At 38.2% G+C, this 17,322-nt stretch overlaps 1 protein-coding gene across 1 annotated transcript; it reads left to right on the top strand.

Annotated features, from left to right (window-relative positions):
* Nucleotides 1-125: 125 nt before the first annotated feature.
* LOC139737468 (3-oxoacyl-[acyl-carrier-protein] reductase FabG-like) lies at nucleotides 126-15,707 on the top strand. The gene is made up of 9 exons (XM_071648144.1): nucleotides 126-202; nucleotides 3,918-4,057; nucleotides 8,226-8,318; nucleotides 9,189-9,330; nucleotides 9,764-9,804; nucleotides 10,554-10,623; nucleotides 11,320-11,356; nucleotides 12,413-12,476; nucleotides 15,178-15,707. The coding sequence occupies exons 1-9, from the start codon at nucleotides 166-168 to the stop codon at nucleotides 15,325-15,327; spliced, it is 774 nt and encodes a 257-aa protein (XP_071504245.1). The 5' UTR covers nucleotides 126-165; the 3' UTR covers nucleotides 15,328-15,707.
* Nucleotides 15,708-17,322: the final 1,615 nt, after the last annotated feature.

The following is a 17,322-nucleotide window of genomic DNA, read 5'->3' as shown; positions in this document are numbered from 1 at the left end:
GCATAGCAGGAAGGCATGCTAGGTGTGATTCCCCGCTGATTTTGGACGCTAGGTTCAGATCAAAAAGTATAGAAGCGACGAAGAAATTATTTCGACTGAAACGCACGCACGCGTACGCTTTTTGGTTCAGATATCTGAGCGGTACGGATTGAGAAAGCTGGAAAGATGGGGCTATTTGATGGAAAAGTTGTGCTAATTACAGGTAATCCGATTGCTACTAGGGTAGTTTAAATTTCTTTTTAACTGGAGTGTCACTGTGAATCTCAAGTGTTTTATAACATGTGTAATTTCCGTTGTACATGTATTTGACCCGCTACAGTCTTAGAACCCTTGAAGTTTTGACTTAGCCCCATATGTTCATGTTCATGTTGCCTCGCTCGGATCCGTGGTCTCGCGTATACAATTCTAATTTCTACTGACTGTGTGGTGTAATAGACCCTCGTCTGACGTTGTCGTTAGCTCTATTTATGTAGCGAGTCAGTGGTGTGCATGCAACAACGTGTACACACCCACCGTCGCGTGCATGTACTGTGTGCTGCCGATGCTGGGGGAGGCCGGCCCGGCGCGGGGGGCCTGGGACCCGGGCCTAGCTGAGACCTGGGGCCCGTTTCATAAAACTGTCATCAGTGTGTAGTGACAAGTTGTCATACTAGATGTGACAAGCTACTGAAATCCTCGCATCTGATTGGCTGAGAGCAAATTTGTCATAGAAATGTGGCAGTTGTGACTGACAAGTTTTATGAAACGGGCCCCCGACGTCAGCCAACGTGACTTTCCAACCGAAATCCCAGGCCGAAATCGGAAAAAAAACCCCAAAACAAAAACAAAAACAAAAACACAACTTGAAAATGTTTAAAAACAAAAATGCATGCAGAGAAATTCACATTTCAGTTTTCACTTCAGATTTTATTTAAGTTAAATTTGAGATGTCAATTTATCACAACACAAGAAGCTTAAATTTAACATCATTAATTTTAAATTTGATTGTAAATACTTTTACACATGTACCGTAGTTATGGGTAAACTCGGCCTAGCGGGTAAAGTCGGCTGCCAGCGCGCACAGTACATACAATTGTACTGTGCGCGCTGGCGGCCGACTTTACCCGCTAGGCCGAGTTTACCCATAACTACGGTATATCAACCCGCCGCATGATGATCATGAATTGTTCGAAATGTTCAAGTTAAGAATCATACGTAAGAGTATTAAAGAATAAGAGTAATTTACAGTAGTCTACTAGATCTAGGCCTACATACAGTTTATTTTTACCATAACATTCAAAATTTGAACCTCATTTTCTCATACTATGACTGAGCAGGGCTTGACACTATACGGTGGCCCGTTGGCCCGGAGCCACCAAAAACGCACGTCGGGCCACAAAAAAAAGTCGGATGTTTACCTTTACTTTTGGAAATGAAGAGCGGTATAGACAATCGGCTCCGTAAGATGCTGAGATGAAATGTCAGATGTTTGCTTTTAATTTTGGAAATAAATAACGGTAAACTTGACTCCATATGATACTAAAATAAATGTTGGATGTTTGCTAATCCTTATGGAAGTGAATAATGGTAAGATTCAGCTCCGTACGGTGCTAAAATAAAATTAATGTCAGATATTTGATTTTACAATGCTAAGACGAATGTCAGATGTTAACAGATGTCTGCAAATGCTCCCACTTTCTCATTTCAAACGTAAGTTTTGACCACCTACATTGGTATCAACTTTTATGATAAATAAAGACGGAATAAACTGACCAGAAAGAATATAAATTATTAGTGGAAAAATGAGCAAAGAAAATGGGATTCCATCGGGATTCGTACCCGAGACCTCCGGATTGCTAGGCCGGTGCTCTACCAACTGAGCTATAGAAAGCCCTAGTTGAGTGTTCGTCCCAGAAACCCTTAATTCTCAATGCTCGGATGGTCAGAGGCTATAGCAGTGTGTTTGCGTGTGACACACACGCACACACTTAAACCTGGCATAAACCTGAAGGATAATTCAACTTGGGGATAAATGCAAGGGATCACCAAAGTGATGCAGCTTTTTGAGTATGTAACAAATAAAGACAGAATAAACTGACCAGAAAGAATATTAATTTTTAGTGGAAAAATGAGCAAAGAAAATGGGATTCCATCGGGATTCGAACCCGAGACCTCCAGATTGCTAGCCCGGTGCACTACCGACTGAGCTGTAGAAAGCCCTAGTTCAGTGTTCGTCCCAGAAACCCTTAATTCTCAATGCTCAGATGGTCAGAAGCTATAGCAACTTGTGTTTGTGTGTGACACACACGCACACACTTTTATAATAATATATAAATTTAAGCCTCTTTGCAAAATCTTAGAACTCAGAATAACGGTAAGATGATTAAATTTTCTATTCATTTATTTTAGACATGAATACCTGTATCACTTCAGTAATACTTATTTATACTTATATTTATTTTTCTTTGTTAAGTAGGACTGATTTAGTTTTTCTTATGTTTTTCTTGATTTTCTTCGGGCCACCAGATTTTGCTTTCGGGCCACCAAAAAATAAAAATCAATGATTTAAAAAAAGAATAAAAGTTAGCAGGGAGCCCTGCTATGATTTATAGCTCATTTGACTCCAAATAGCCATTATGTACACACAGCACCTGGCAATGATGGCAAAAACAAACTGAAACTGTTTATGGTGCTTGCAAAAATCCAGGGCCAAAGAATAACAAATGTAAAAGAAAAAAAGAAAAAGACCACTGGTGTTACATTGAAATTACTTAACTAGAATTAGATTCCAGATCAAGATTTTTATGTGTACAAACAAACAAGTCTAGACCTATTAAGTTTATTAAATGACAACTTGCCTACCCAAAAGCCACTTTTTCTTAATTTAGGTATTGATACATAATTTATCATTTATTTATTTTATTTACTTGTGTATTTACTTATTTATTTTTTTGAATTTGTTTATTTGCAATTGGCATTGTCCATAGTCATACAATTGCAGTAGCTACAGTGTAGTTGAGTACCAATCAATTATGTATCACTCACCCAGCCCAGTTAAACAAATCTTTTGTTTGTAAACTAAAACTTACCTGAACTCCTACAGATTAGGAGTTCAGATAGATAGATAGATCTATTGTTGTTGTTGTTGTTATCATTCTCCGAAGAATATTTACGCCAAATCTTTATTTAATCATAAAATTACTATGCTTTAAATTTCAAAATTTACCCTATATATTATTATTTTTATGTTATTTACTAAAAATAATTCAAAAAATAATATATTTACACCAAATAAGTATCCCTCACTAGCCTCAGTTTTAGCTGCCCATAATCAACAATCATATATTTTCTGCTACTTGTGTTTGTAGTCTTCTTTCAAGATAAATGATACTAAAATTATGATAATCCACCAGAAAGTGAATATGAATGGAGGTGGAGTGGCACATGCAGTGAACAGCTGTGCTGAGTCCATAAGTGGGGTCCTACAATGTATTTCACAATGATGCCTCAGAGTAAATACTTCAACACATGTACATGAGTATGTAAAATGCACCCCTCCCACCCCCCCCCCAAAAAAAAAGAAAAAAAAAGAAAAAAAAAAGAAGAAATACAGATATGTCTGTTATTGTGAGTTGTGACTCTGGGGTTACAGTTACTACCACGTAAGCCAATGGCACATTATGTGTCAAATAATCAGCTACATCAATCACAAATGAAAGGCCCAATTTACATTCATAGCCTTTCATGTGCTTCATATTCCTCTGTACATGCACTGTAGAAGGCCGCTCAAGTAAATTTGACTGATACAATACAGTTGTATACCGTAATAAATATGTTGTATGATATACAGGGATGACATTTGTGGATGCGTATTGATGTGGAGGCTATCGAATACCCAAAGCCATAGCTGATTGAATGTTGTTCTTGCATCTAAACAGGGGCCAGTTCAGGCATTGGAGCGGAGACTGCCATTCAGTTTGCTGAGGATGGAGCAAGCTTGGCCCTGGTGGGACGCAATGAAGAACGGCTGGAAAATACTGCCAAAGAGTGCTTTGGAAAAGGCCTGTCCAAGGACAAGGTGTGAATACAGATTTTCCTCTTTTCCCTAGTGGTGGAAAACGTTTTGTTTTATTTGTTCATATCATAACCGCACAGCCAGCTGACAGGAACCAGACATGAACTGCAGGCAGACCTTCAAAGGCTTCTTGAAAGATAATGCATTTTTTGTTGAGCCCACCGGAGGTGAGGGGAGACTATGGGATCGCCTGCGGCGTCTGTCCATCCATCGTCCGTCTGTCCGTCCGTCCGTCGTCTGTCCGTAACGCTACAGAAACTTCAATAACTTTTTACTCTGGGCTTCAATTGCAATCAAACTTCGAGGGAAGAGGGGTCATACAAAGTTTCACATTTTACCATATATGAAGGTCACCTCAAGGTCAAAGGTCACAGGCAGAGGTCAATGAACTTTAGGGCCCAATGTTAAGTTTTTATGGCTCGTTTCTATTATGGGTCATAACTTTTGATCCATAACTCCATTTGTGACCAAACTTGGATGGTAGATGTCCCTTGGGGAATGGATGGTCACCACATGGTCAATGGTCACAAGCATGGGTCAACAAACTTTTAGAGCCCAATGTTAAGTGTTTATGGCGTGTTTCTATTATGGGTCATAACTTTTGATCTATAACTCCATTTGTGACCAAACTTGGATGGAAGATGTCCCTTGGGGAGTGGATGGTCACCACAAGGTCAAAGGTCACAAGCAGGGGTCAACGAACTTTTACAGCCCAATGTTAAGTTTTTATGGCGCGTTTCTATTATGGGTCATAACTTTTGATCCATAGGTCCGTTTGTGACCAAACTTGGATGGTAGATGTCCCTTGGGGAGTGGATGGTCACCACAAGGTCAAAGGTCACAAGCAGGGGTCAAAAAACTTTTAGAGCCCAATGTTAAGTTACTATGGTGCATTTCTATTATGGGTCATAACTTCTGATCCATAGGTCCGTTTGTGACCAAACTTGGATGGTAGATGTCCCTTGGGGAGTGGATGGTCACCACAAGGTCAAAGGTCACAGGCAAAGGGCCCAATGTTAAGTTTTTATGGCACGTTTCTTTGTTGCCATAAATTTTTACCCTTTTCTATCTCTTTTTATCTGTTATATCTCTTCTTATGCCTCCGCCACGAAGTGGTGCCGGAGGCATTATTTTTTCGGGTTGTCCGTCCGTCCTACCGTCCGTCCTTCCGTCCGTGCGTCCGTCCATAATGAATTTTGTGGACAGCGTAACTTACAAACCTTTTGATGTATCCTAATGAAACTTGGCATGTATGTGTATTAGGGGATGAAGTTGTGCCTATCAACTGTTGGGTGCACGTGCTCAAGGTCAAAGGTCAAAAGGTCAAGGTCAAATATGTAAAATTTCACTATTTCCACCATATCTATGCAATGCCTGAAGATATTTTCTTGAAACTTAGTGTATACATGTATTACCCAATTTAAATTCTCTGGTGAAAGTTTGGGGTCATGAGGTGAAAGGTCAAGTAAAAATATTAAAACTTCACTTTTTTCTCCGTACCTTGGAAATTGTTCAAGGTATCTTCATGGAACATAGTATACATGTACTGACTGGCAGTGATTATCTAGAGAATCTAGGGTTCATGGGGTCAAAGGTCAGGGGTCAAAGGTCAAAGGCAACACTTTAAAAATTTTACTATTTCCCCTAATATTTATGCAATGCCAGCAGGATTATTATTATTTTTTTTTTACACTTGGTGTATGCATGTATAACCTAATAGAGATTTTCTGGAAACTTTCTTTTTTTTTTTTGCCTTAAAGGTCAAAAGGTCAAAGATCTAGTGAAAGTGCTGAACTAGCTTTTTCCTCCACATCTCGGAAGTGGCTCAAGTTATCTTGAAACTTACTACATATTTATGCATGTTCTACCTGACAGTGATTATCGTATGAATCTTAGGGTCAAAGGCCAGATGAAAATGGTAACAATTTACTATTCAATACAGAAATTGCACTTTTTCTCCCTACCTTGAAAATTACGGTACTCAATGCATAAACTTATGAATGGGTCAAAGTCAAGTTTAATTCCTTAAATCCCCAAATACATGCTCTCCTATTCATCTAATTAAAGCTAGGTCAAGGAAGCTGAACATTCAACACATTTGTGACAAACTTGTCATTTTGATATTTTGCCAATTTTGTAAAAATGTAATCAAACATTGTCCACATGAACTATAGACCTATTAAGAGAATCATGCATTATGGCGGAGGCATACCAGTCGCCACAGCGACATTTCTAGTTTTTATCTGTTGTATCCCATTTGCGTACAATTTCCTGTACGCGAATGGGCGAGACACATTATGGCACTTGCCTTGTGTTTGTTTTCTAACTGTTAAAGTTCCACATTATGACATTTTGGCTCTTCTCACTGATCAAATAGTTCCCATAAGGTGTACATTATTGCCCTATGCAGAGAGTAGGTGGGTACCAGGTAGAAAGAAATTGTCACTTGGGAATGATGTGCCAAACTGTTTTGGAGGACCACTTGGTGAGACACATTCTTGAAGAATTGGAAATGAGACAACAATGAGGCATCATTAATTTCATATTTATGACTGGGCCAAGGATTTGAAAGCATTGTAATAAGCATGATTGCAATCATTGTCCCCGCCGAACGAGTTCGAGCAGGGGACTATGAAACGGGCTCCGTACGTGTGTGTGTCCGTGTGTCCGTCCGTGTGTCCGTCCGTCCGTCCGTCCGTCCGTCCGTCCGTGTGTCCGTGTGTGCGTCCGTGTGTGATCAAAATCTTCAATTTGCTACTTCTCTGTCATTTATGAGCCAATTTTGATTCTGTTTGCTTTATATGATAGCACTACATGGGAGCTTTGAAACTTCTACACAGAATTTCAGTCGTGACCTTTGACCTTGACCTTTGACCTATATTGTACATTTTGCTACAAAATGCTACTCCTTCGCCATTTCTAACCCGATTTCGATTCCGTTTGCTTTATGTGATGGCACTAGGTGAGGGCTTCAAAACTTCTACACAGAATTTTGACCTTTGACTTCTTTGACCTTTGACCTTGATTTTTGACCTGTATTGTACATTTTGCTACAAAATGCTACTCCTTCGCCATTTCTAACCCGATTTCGATTCCGTTTGCTTTATGTGATGGCACTAGGTGAGGGCTTCAAAACTCTACACAGAATTTTGACCTTTGACTTCTTTGACCTTTGACCTTGATTTTTTGACCTATATTGTACATTTTGCTACAAAATGCTACTCCTTCGCCATTTCTAACCCGATTTCGATTCCGTTTGCTTTATGTGATGGCACTAGGTGAGGGCTTCAAAACTTCTACACAGAATTTTGACCTTTGACTTCTTTGACCTTTGACCTTGATTTTTGACCTATATTGTACATTTTGCTACGAAATGCTACTCCGCCATTTTTAACCCGATTTCGATTCCGTTTGCTTTATATGATGGCACTAGTTGAGGGCTTCAAAACTTCTACACAGAATTTTGACCTTTGACTTCTTTGACCTTTGACCTTGATTTTTGACCTATATTGTGCATTTTGCTACAGAATGCTACTCCTTCGCCATTTCTAACCTGATTTCGATTCCGTTTGCTTTATGTGATAGCACTAGGTGAGGGCTTCAAAACTTCAACACAGAATTTTGACCTTTGTCTTCTTTGACCTTTGACCTTGATTTTTGACCTATATTGTACATTGGCTACAAAATGCTACTCCTTCGCCATTTCTAACCCAATTTCGATTCCATTTGCTTTATGTGATGGCACTAGGTGAGGGCTTCAAAACTTCTACACAGAATTTTGACCTTTGACTTCTTTGACCTTTGACCTTGATTTTTTACCTATATTGCACATTTTGTTACAAAATGCTACTTCCGGCGGGGACATATGTTACGCACCGCGTAATTTCTACTTTTCCTTGTTGTCATTGTTTTTTTTATAAAATGCAGATATTGGCAATGGTGGTGACAGTGTTGTTTCCACAATGATTACAATTTTGATCATCATGATTAACATGATTATTGTTGCTGTGGCATTGTTGCTTTGACATTGTTTCAGAGGCATCTTACATTGTACATGAATGTTCCTGTGTGGTGGCTGGATACTAGTAGTTAAGAAATAATGATGTGTAGGTGCCACTTATCATTCATATTGATGTGATTAATGATATTTTTTGGTCGTTTGGCAAGGCAGGTTCTTACCATCAAGGCTGATGTGTGTGAGGAGGAGGATGTGAAACGTATCATGGATGTCACCATACACCACTTTGGAAAGCTGGATGTACTGGTGAGTTGATGTTTTTTTTTTTTGGGGGGGGGCACTATATGCAACTCGACTGAAAATTGTTAATCAAAATCAGATAAAAGGAATGATTTTAAAATTATCAATTTTAGCCTTGAAATGAAGAAGTAAGGAAATGTTAAATGTTCTGAATATAAAGTCCTCATTTTCAGAGACTCCAACCCAAAGTACATTCTGATCTGGAGATTCTCCCGCCTGAAACCCCTTGCAAACGGGAGACTCCAAGTTGATGTGTATAGCACGTAGTTCCTAGAGTTCTAGATGCTCTCTTGTGCTATCTAAGGCCTATTTTTTCAACATATGATAGCAATAAGTAAGAAATCCTTTCCAACGGGAGACACAGAGCCAGGGCGGGAGAAATTAAATCTCAAGCGAGAGAACGGGAGATTTTGCAAAACTGGGTTTTCGGCAGGAGATCTGTCGAAAACGGGAGAGTTGGAGTCTCTGCATTTTGGTCATGACCACATACAGTTTGCAAACTAGCAGAGGTAATGAAGTCATCAGCTCACAATTCTGTCATTGGTTTGTGTACAAGGATATCATGAAGATTATTTTGATATCAACTACAACTCTACCCCTGTAAAGTCACCACTTCTACCTTATTACAACGCAATAAGTTCGATGGAAATGATACAAGTTCTTCTGAATTTCATGTAAGATAAAAGAAATTCAGTGAAGATCTTTATGTACATGAGTAAGAAACTGGTCAGACAATGACAGCAATCAAGTATTCAACAAATTCCATTTCACAGACTTCATGCTGTTAAGCAAAAGAACTGTGTGACATCAATACTGTAATGGTGTTAACTCATATTCACAATTCATTTTCCTAGTATCACATTGTTTTCTGCCTAGGTAAATAATGCTGGTGGTGGCGCTCCCTGTGACTTACTGAATGAAGACTTGATGAAGACATTTGACTGGGTCATGAAGCTTAATGTTAGATCAGTTCTCCAGCTCAGTAACCTGGCAGTACCCCATCTTATAGCGACTAAAGGTGATTTAAGTTGACTTTTAGATATTCATTTCCATTTTCAAGTAGACTGGTATGCAATTTGTTTCTCGTAAAGGGATTAGATTGATTTTTGATCTCACAAAAAGTGGCACAAAAATTGGTGTTTGTTGCAACTGATTGATAAGTTCACCTTTATGGATGTCAGTTGCCCTTAATCAGCATGAATAACATATCAACCTATGTAAGCTGTATGTTGATGGAGAGCAATGTGTCAATCAATTTCAATAAAAACAACTTGAAACAAGAATGTATTAGTTTGAAGAAAAAGGTTTCAAGACCACATTTGGAGTGATGAGTAAAAGATGAAGTATGATTAAGATATTTTCTATGTCGTCTATGTTCAGCCATTTGTATGAAAGTAAATTTGATTTCTTCACTGATGTATGTATATATGTTTGCTTTGTTTACACCTCAGGTGCCATCGTGAATGTGTCAAGTGTTTGTGGCAAGAGAGTGGTGAGTGATGAATGAATCTGATATTTAAAGGAAACATTTTTATGTTTGTAAGATAAATTCAGGTCAGTTGTTTGTAACAAGTCAGTAAAAAGCAACCCCTAAACATGCAAGCTTACAGAGACTGTCTGAAAGGAAACTTGCCTCATAAAAACCAACTCAGGAATTTCTATAAAAATATGTAATTTTTCTGAACTGTGTAGAAAACCTGGCCTTTTGATCTGTCAGTTGCTTTGTCATCTCAAGACAAACTTCTTCTGACTTCTACTTACATTGTATTTCTCTCATTATCATCATTCATTTATATTTGTTCAGTGAAGCAGGTAAAAAGTTGACCTGTGATGAAACAGATCAGACACTATGACACTGTTTAGTAATTTTCATATTTTGTTGTTGCATGAGACTGGTCATGTTTATGATCCTTCTTTAATAGCTGTTACATGGTTAAACTGATTGTTGGCACGTTTTTAGATTACTGTCATTAATCAGTAATTTTCCTCATTATTTCTTTACTTCAAGTCAACATGCTTGCGACTCTGTGCCCTGAAATACTTGCTGATGGACTGGGCATGATTACCATTTTTTTTTTTAAAGAATATAATTTACCAAGGCTATATTGTTGTGTGAGTGTACATTTTCTTTGTGCATGCTTCGTATGTTGTGCCATGAAAAGTATGGCATAATATCACTGATGATTGTAAGTGACAGTCATCTTTTCTTTCTCTCTTTATCCCTGGTTTGAATGACAACAGATGGCAAACATGACTGTATATAACATGGCTAAAGCAACGATAGATCAATTCACCAGAGTTACCGCCGTTGGTAAGTCTGTGTGTAAAGTAGTCTTATAGTCCCAATGACAGTTTACATACAATGTATGTTAGTGAGAATATCATCCTTTCAAGATGAATTGGAGTCACAAAGTATAGATGATTTGAATTTTTTATTGTTTTATGCAGCCATTTTTATAGAAAGAGATGAATGGTTGTACTGGGCAAGCAAACAGTGACAGTATTGATGGCTAAATCCCCAGTTTTTATGACAGTGATTCCACAAATACATGTACACGTACAGTGGTTTTGTGATTGATTATTGTAAAACTCAGTCACACAAGTGTGCCTTGTAATGGCCCTCTTGATCAGCAATGCTGGGGTGATTATAACGGCAGGGCTCTGTGGGAGAACAGTGCATACTTGGAAGAGGCTACCTTGTGCAAACAAGACTCAAATACAAAAACAACAAAACAACAACGACTATGTCATCAAATTATAAAAAGAGACATGGGCTGAAGGAGGCTATGATTGACACTTTGTGATGATAGTGTCAATTATTAAACACCTTGCCAAACTTTTAAGCATTTGCCCTGTACATGGCTGTGATTTTAAGACTGGAAAGGATTTGTCACTCCCAATTATTTTATGGCAAACTGTTGTAGCAACCCAGATTCCATGACTCTTATGTATTTTCTTTTCCTTAGTAGTGACTCATGCCTTTTCTTAAACTGAATTTTACACACAGAATTGGCCCCCAAAGGTGTCCGTGTCAATGCAGTCAAGTGAGTATCATAGAAATAAAACTAGCACATTGTGTTACACTTTACTACACTTTTCTTCTCATTCTCTGTTCTCTATACAGTCCTTTTCAGGACTTCCCACATAGTATACTGTGAACCTCCTCACTTGTCAACCTCTCCACCATGCAAACCTTCAAGGAACACATAACACATTGTGTAGTTGATTGTAAAACTCTTCACACATTATCAAGCTGCCAGTGACTGAAATGACCTAATTATGCTCGATTTGCTTGCCAGAAAGTTGTATGAATGCAACAAATTCTGAGTGTGAAAAATGCACTATGTTATGATGTAAGAAATTTAGAAGGAAACTAGAAAAGCACTCTGAGAGCGCCAAGCTCTGCCAAGCAGCTCATTTCCACCACTGATCTTGTTCTTCCGTAGAGATCAATGATTTCTACCCATACGTATGCGTGCTGAAAATCGCCAGATTTCCAAGTGATATAGAAACCTTTTGTTACGTCATCAATGCCAGCTGCGTGGCGCGCCTCGCCCTGGACCAGAAACTAGAGCACGCACTCTAATGCGCGTATGAAAACCTCAAAAATACGCAGCTTGAACTCCCAAGTTCATTGACCCTACCTGCCAAAATATCGAAAATCCTTTATAAAATCCATAAAAATTCCTAGATCACTACCAAAGTTTAATCATCTATTCCTGCAAGTTTCATCCAAATCCGTTCTCAACTTTTTGAGTTATTTTGCACACGGACAAACCAATGGCAACGAAAACATAACCTCCTCCCTTGGCAGAGGTATTAAAACTAGTCATACTGCAATATATTAGTCTGATGGATTAAAATTTTGTTGTAATTATCAAATTGTACTTTTTGCACACTTACAGTATGTAACAAACTGTGTGTTGGTTCCAGGGAGTTCTGAGTTACTGTGATGTGGCAGTCAAATTCCATACTTTGCTAGGATTCATTTTATGAAAAAAAAAATCAGGTGAATTTAACACAATGTATGGGGGATTCATATATGTCACCATTTATTCAATTTGTAGTGATTGTTCACTTATTTCTTCTGTTGCCAACAGCCCTGGTACAATTATGACTCCAATACAGTTCGCCTACGGAATGAATGACGAACAGATACGTGAGGTGAGTCCTGAGAAAAGGTGAAGGCAAGGAATCGTGAGGAAGTAGGTTGTGGTTCCTGGTATCATAACTCACGGGGGTATAAGGATACCCTATATTGAAAGTGTGTGCATGAAGAAAATGGCGCCACTGAGCGCCTTATTTTGTATCAAATATCAAAACACTGCTCTCTGTTAATTTGTTTTCTGCAAGTGCAGGCCAAAAGATGATGAAGTGTTAAATGTGGTGAATAGAGAATTATCAAATTTGCCATACGTGTACCTTATTTGTATGCCAAGGATAAAGATGGCTGTGTTAGGCAAATATCGTCATGCCTTCCGTATAGTTTTATATCAGTGGTATGACTTCTTTGTTTTAAAGGGGATGGCTAGTAACTGATCAGTGGTAATCAGTGGGAGTGCTGGGGGATGATTGTTCCAATCCTTGTGGGATTCATTAAGAGTACATCATATATCTATTGTTGTGTGAAAATTCTTTGCTTCGGAATGGTCTCATATTCAAGTAATGTGCAGTTTAATGTTTCCTGGTTAGCATGCCTTGAATATGAGACCATTCTGAAGCAAATAATTTTCACACAATAGATGGATGATGTACTCTTAAATCATCCCCCAGCATTCCCACTGATCAGTTACTAGCCATCCCCTTTCAAATAAATAGATTTTAAAATGGCTTGTGTAACATCAAATGTTTGTAGGTGACTGGAATGCCATTCTTTTTTAACATCAAGTTTCAACAGAAAAAAAAAAAATCTTGAATGTTTAAATAGTAATAGACTTGTGAGTTAGGATGTAGTTTGCAAAGTGACACTATTTTGCTACCATTTCATCACTGCTTTCATTCAGAATTTCATATTGTGTAGAGTTAAGTTCCATGATTACCATTTGTGTATCAGCATAACTACATGATGTGCCTTGATATTCCCATATTGCCGTAGGCCATTTAGTTTGTACGAGTCTGTATATTTTAAAAATGTCATCATGCCTTTCATGCATCATGGCTTATCAATGAGATAATAAGCTGTTCTTACAGTGTAGCACCTGTCAACCATCAAGTTTTATCATGGCTTTTACTCTAAAATATTAAATACTGTACAATTGGATACAAATTTTCATGCGAGGTTTTTTTTTTTTTTTTGTGCTTGGCCAGGTAAGATGAATTTCTTGTGTTTTGATTCCACAGAAACTGGACATTAGTTAGTGGAGCATACAACGGGCAAAAATATTCACGTTTGTATTTTTACAGTGGTTTCTGTGCATGTTAAATTCACAATACAGCTGTAAGTGTCCACCTTACAGTACTGTCAGTGTCCAGGTACCCTTGGTACATCATTTAGGGCAATTACCCTATCAGTTGCAACAAAAACAAAGAAAAGTAGAAATTACGCGGTGCATAATATATGTCCCCGCCGGAAGTAGCATTTTGTAGCGAAATGTATAATACAGGTCAAAAATCAAGGTCAAAGGTCAAAGAAGTGAAAGGTCAAAATTCTGTGTACAAGTTTTGAAGCCCTCACCTACAATGTAGTGCCATCACATAAAGCAAACGGAATCGAAATTGGGTTAGAAATGGCGAAGGAGTAGCATTTTGTAGCCATGCAATGTACAATATAGGTAAAAAATCAAGGTCAAAGGTCAAAGAAGTCAAAGGTCAAAATTCTGTGTACAAGTTTTGAAGCCCTCACCTAGTGCCATCACATAAAGCAAACGGAATCGAAATCGGGTTAGAAATGGCGAAGGAGTAGCATTTTGTTGCCATGCAATGTACAATATAGGTAAAAAATCAAGGTCAAAGATCAAAGAAGTCAAAGGTCAAAATTCTGTGGCGAAGTTTTGAAGCCCTCACCTAGTGCCATCACATAAAGCAAACAGAATCAAAATCGGGTTAGAAATGGCGAAGGAGTAGCATTTTGTAGCTAATGTACAATATAGGTCAAAAATCAAGGTCAAAGGTCAAAGAAGTCAACGGTCAAAATTCTGTGACAAAGTTTTGAAGCCCTCACCTAGTGCCATCACATAAAGCAAACGGAATCGAAATCGGGTTAGAAATGGCGAAGGAGTAGCATTTTGTAGCAAAATGTACAATACAGGTCAAAAAATCAAGGTCAAAGGTCAAAGAAGTCGAAGGTCAAAATTCTGTGTAGAAGTTTTGAAGCCCTCAACTAGTGCCATCACATAAAGCAAACGGAATCGAAATCGGGTTAGAAATGGCGAAGGAGTAGCATTTTGTAGCAAAATGTACAATATAGGTCAAAGGTCAAGGTCAAAGGTCACAACGGAAATTCTGTGTAGAAGTTTCAAAGCTCCCATGTAGTGCTCTCATATAAAGCAAACAGAATCAAAATCGGCTCATAAATGACAGAGAAGTAGCAAATTGAACATTTTGATCACACACGGACACACGGACTGACACACGGACACACGGACACACACACGTACGGAGCCCGTTTCATAGTCCCCTGCTCGAACTCGTTCGGCGGGGACAACTACTGAAGTATTGTTAATTTGAATGATGATGATATGAAGAGGAAACAAGAGATTGTCTGTAAGGAATTATTTTTACTTATGATGATAGCTATACTCACACATTTCAATGCAGGTTGTTCCATAAGACCTGTAAAGTTAATTTTTGTAATAGCCTAACCACCATCATGTTAACATTACCATCGAAGCTTTCACCCTCCTTAAATTTCACCCAAAATAACCAGAGGGCAAAAAAGGTCCATCCTCTTGGGCGACCAGGAGAATCAAATGAAGTCGCTCCTGTCATCAAGTTCCTTGCATCGGATGCCGCTTCTTTCATCACGGGAGAAACGCTATCCATCGATGGTGGCAGACATGTGCTGTGTGCACGCTGATACTGAAGCACTGCCTTGAAGAAGCTTCTTTAACTCCTCGCTGTTGTGGGAATATGCTAACATTTGTTTTGACAGTTCCTCTAGGATGCAAGGGTTCTTTTGTTTCTTTGCATACACTACTGTCCTTTTCAATGATGGATTATTGTGTGTATTTTTTAGTACCATAATAAAAAGGCAAGTGGAACAAAGCTTGAATACCAATAGAGCAAGTGAGAGGTGACTATGTAAATGAATTTAGAGTACTCTAGCCAAAGAAGTAGTTGGGAAGAAAAGGGGAAATTTTCATCTGTGATCCCATTATGACATTTTAATGCATAATTGTTAATGTGGCATGCATATTTCAGCCTTGAAGTAATTGAACTTATACATTGATTGGAAGCATTATATTCATAATGATATGATAATGATTATCATTTCTATAACTGGCACTGATTTCCCGTTTTGCTTCTAGTCATAACTATTATTGCTAGAACTACAGTACATGTACATTGTCAATTGCATTACAAAGTCATCTGTTGAAATACAATGGACTTTAATCATAAAACCCCTTAACTTTCTTGCCACAGGTTCAAAGTTTCTTATTTGTATTTTACTGTCCCAAATGCCCTGATACAGCAATTATCAATACAGTGTATAGTGATGTGATTTTGGTGGTCCAGAAAGGTCATCTACACTACCACAAAGCAGCTTCAGAAATTTGGTTTTATTACCAAAAGTATGCAAACAAATATTGGTATTCAACTGTGCGAGATGAAAATGTAACATTGTGTGAACTCCCAGTGAACTTTTTTTTTTTTTTTTTTTTTTCAGAGAGCACATACTGTATAAGTGTAGGTGCTAGCAATACATGCACTTGTACTGTATAACCAATGAATTAGGCTTGATGCAAATGATAAAATGTATAACTGCTATCACTTATTTGTAGTTAAAGTCACATGATTGGACTATAAAGTGCGTATAAGGCACTTTATTTCTTATGACAGATTACATATGACATGACATGACATACTTTTCAATCATGTGAAGTAAAATGGATACTTATCTTTTATCTCAGGGACCCATACTAAGTTGTATTTTGCATCCATCAAAGTTGATGGAGGTTTAGTGTTTTATTGGACTGCACAAAATACATTGTATATCAAGTTGATGGGGGGGGGGGGGGGTGGGGAGAGACAGATTGTTTTTCTTGTAGCATCTCAATTGTCATTACAACTTCTAACTACACCAAGAACAATATTTCAGAGTGGTGATATCGGGGAGTGTTATGCAGGGATGATTTGTTGTATGTGTATGTTGCACATGTGTATATGACATCTTTGCAGGCCTGTAGGAGTTCTCAAAGGGATCATCATGGTCCAAATGCACAATTACACTATCACTAGAATGATAAGTTGAAAATGTTTGTATGTATCTTTGATATAGATAGCTAAGCTTCATTTTCTATTTGGTTTTCATAAAATGACAATGACAAAATGACAATGCCTTCTCATTCTGGGGTGGAATCATTAAATGTGAACAGATGACATTTAAGTCAAACTGGTGTGCATTCAGATGGTGTCAAGGCCAAATAGCTATGTAGCAGGGTTATAAACTGGTAGGCCCTAAATGTGATCCATGTGCATTTGTACTTGTTAAATGCTTTGTAATTGTGATCATGCCAAGCATGTTGTGATGTGTAATTTCATGTTTGAAATAAAGGAATGGATGCTTATAAATATTCAAACAAGACCCAAGTCACGATGTCTTACCCAGCATGTGTTTCTCTGTGTCTGACAGTTTGTGATTGCAAGAACTTAACAGCTGTCCATATTCCATGATGCACTGTGCCTCATGCAAAAGTGCTCCCAGTAATTCATCATGATCTCACTTCATGCAACACAAGTCTACAAATTGTCCATGATGCGACCCATTCACTGCAGAGATCATGCTTGCAAATTTCAATGTAAAACTCATTATACATGTCGGTGCCTATGGTGTTAAAGCCATCAAAGCCGA

Source organism: Diadema antillarum, unplaced genomic scaffold (assembly GCF_040938485.1).
Source record: "Diadema antillarum isolate AM-2024a unplaced genomic scaffold, OU_Dant_1.0 seq00000693_RagTag, whole genome shotgun sequence".
NCBI classification, from domain to species: domain Eukaryota; kingdom Metazoa; phylum Echinodermata; class Echinoidea; order Diadematoida; family Diadematidae; genus Diadema; species Diadema antillarum.
Note: the sequence above shows the minus strand (reverse complement) of the source record. Positions and strands in the feature narration are given on the sequence as shown.

What these genes read in the sequence shown, in the direction of transcription:
- LOC139737468 (XM_071648144.1), top strand. Translation starts at nt 166, where the DNA reads ATGGGGCTATTTGATGGAAAAGTTGTGCTAATTACAG. An exon ending in AAAAGTTGTGCTAATTACAG is followed by an intron (nt 203 to 3,917) that starts GTAATCCGATTG and finishes GCATCTAAACAG; the next exon opens with GGGCCAGTTCAGGCATTGGA. An exon ending in TTGGAAAGCTGGATGTACTG is followed by an intron (nt 8,319 to 9,188) that starts GTGAGTTGATGT and finishes TTTTCTGCCTAG; the next exon opens with GTAAATAATGCTGGTGGTGG.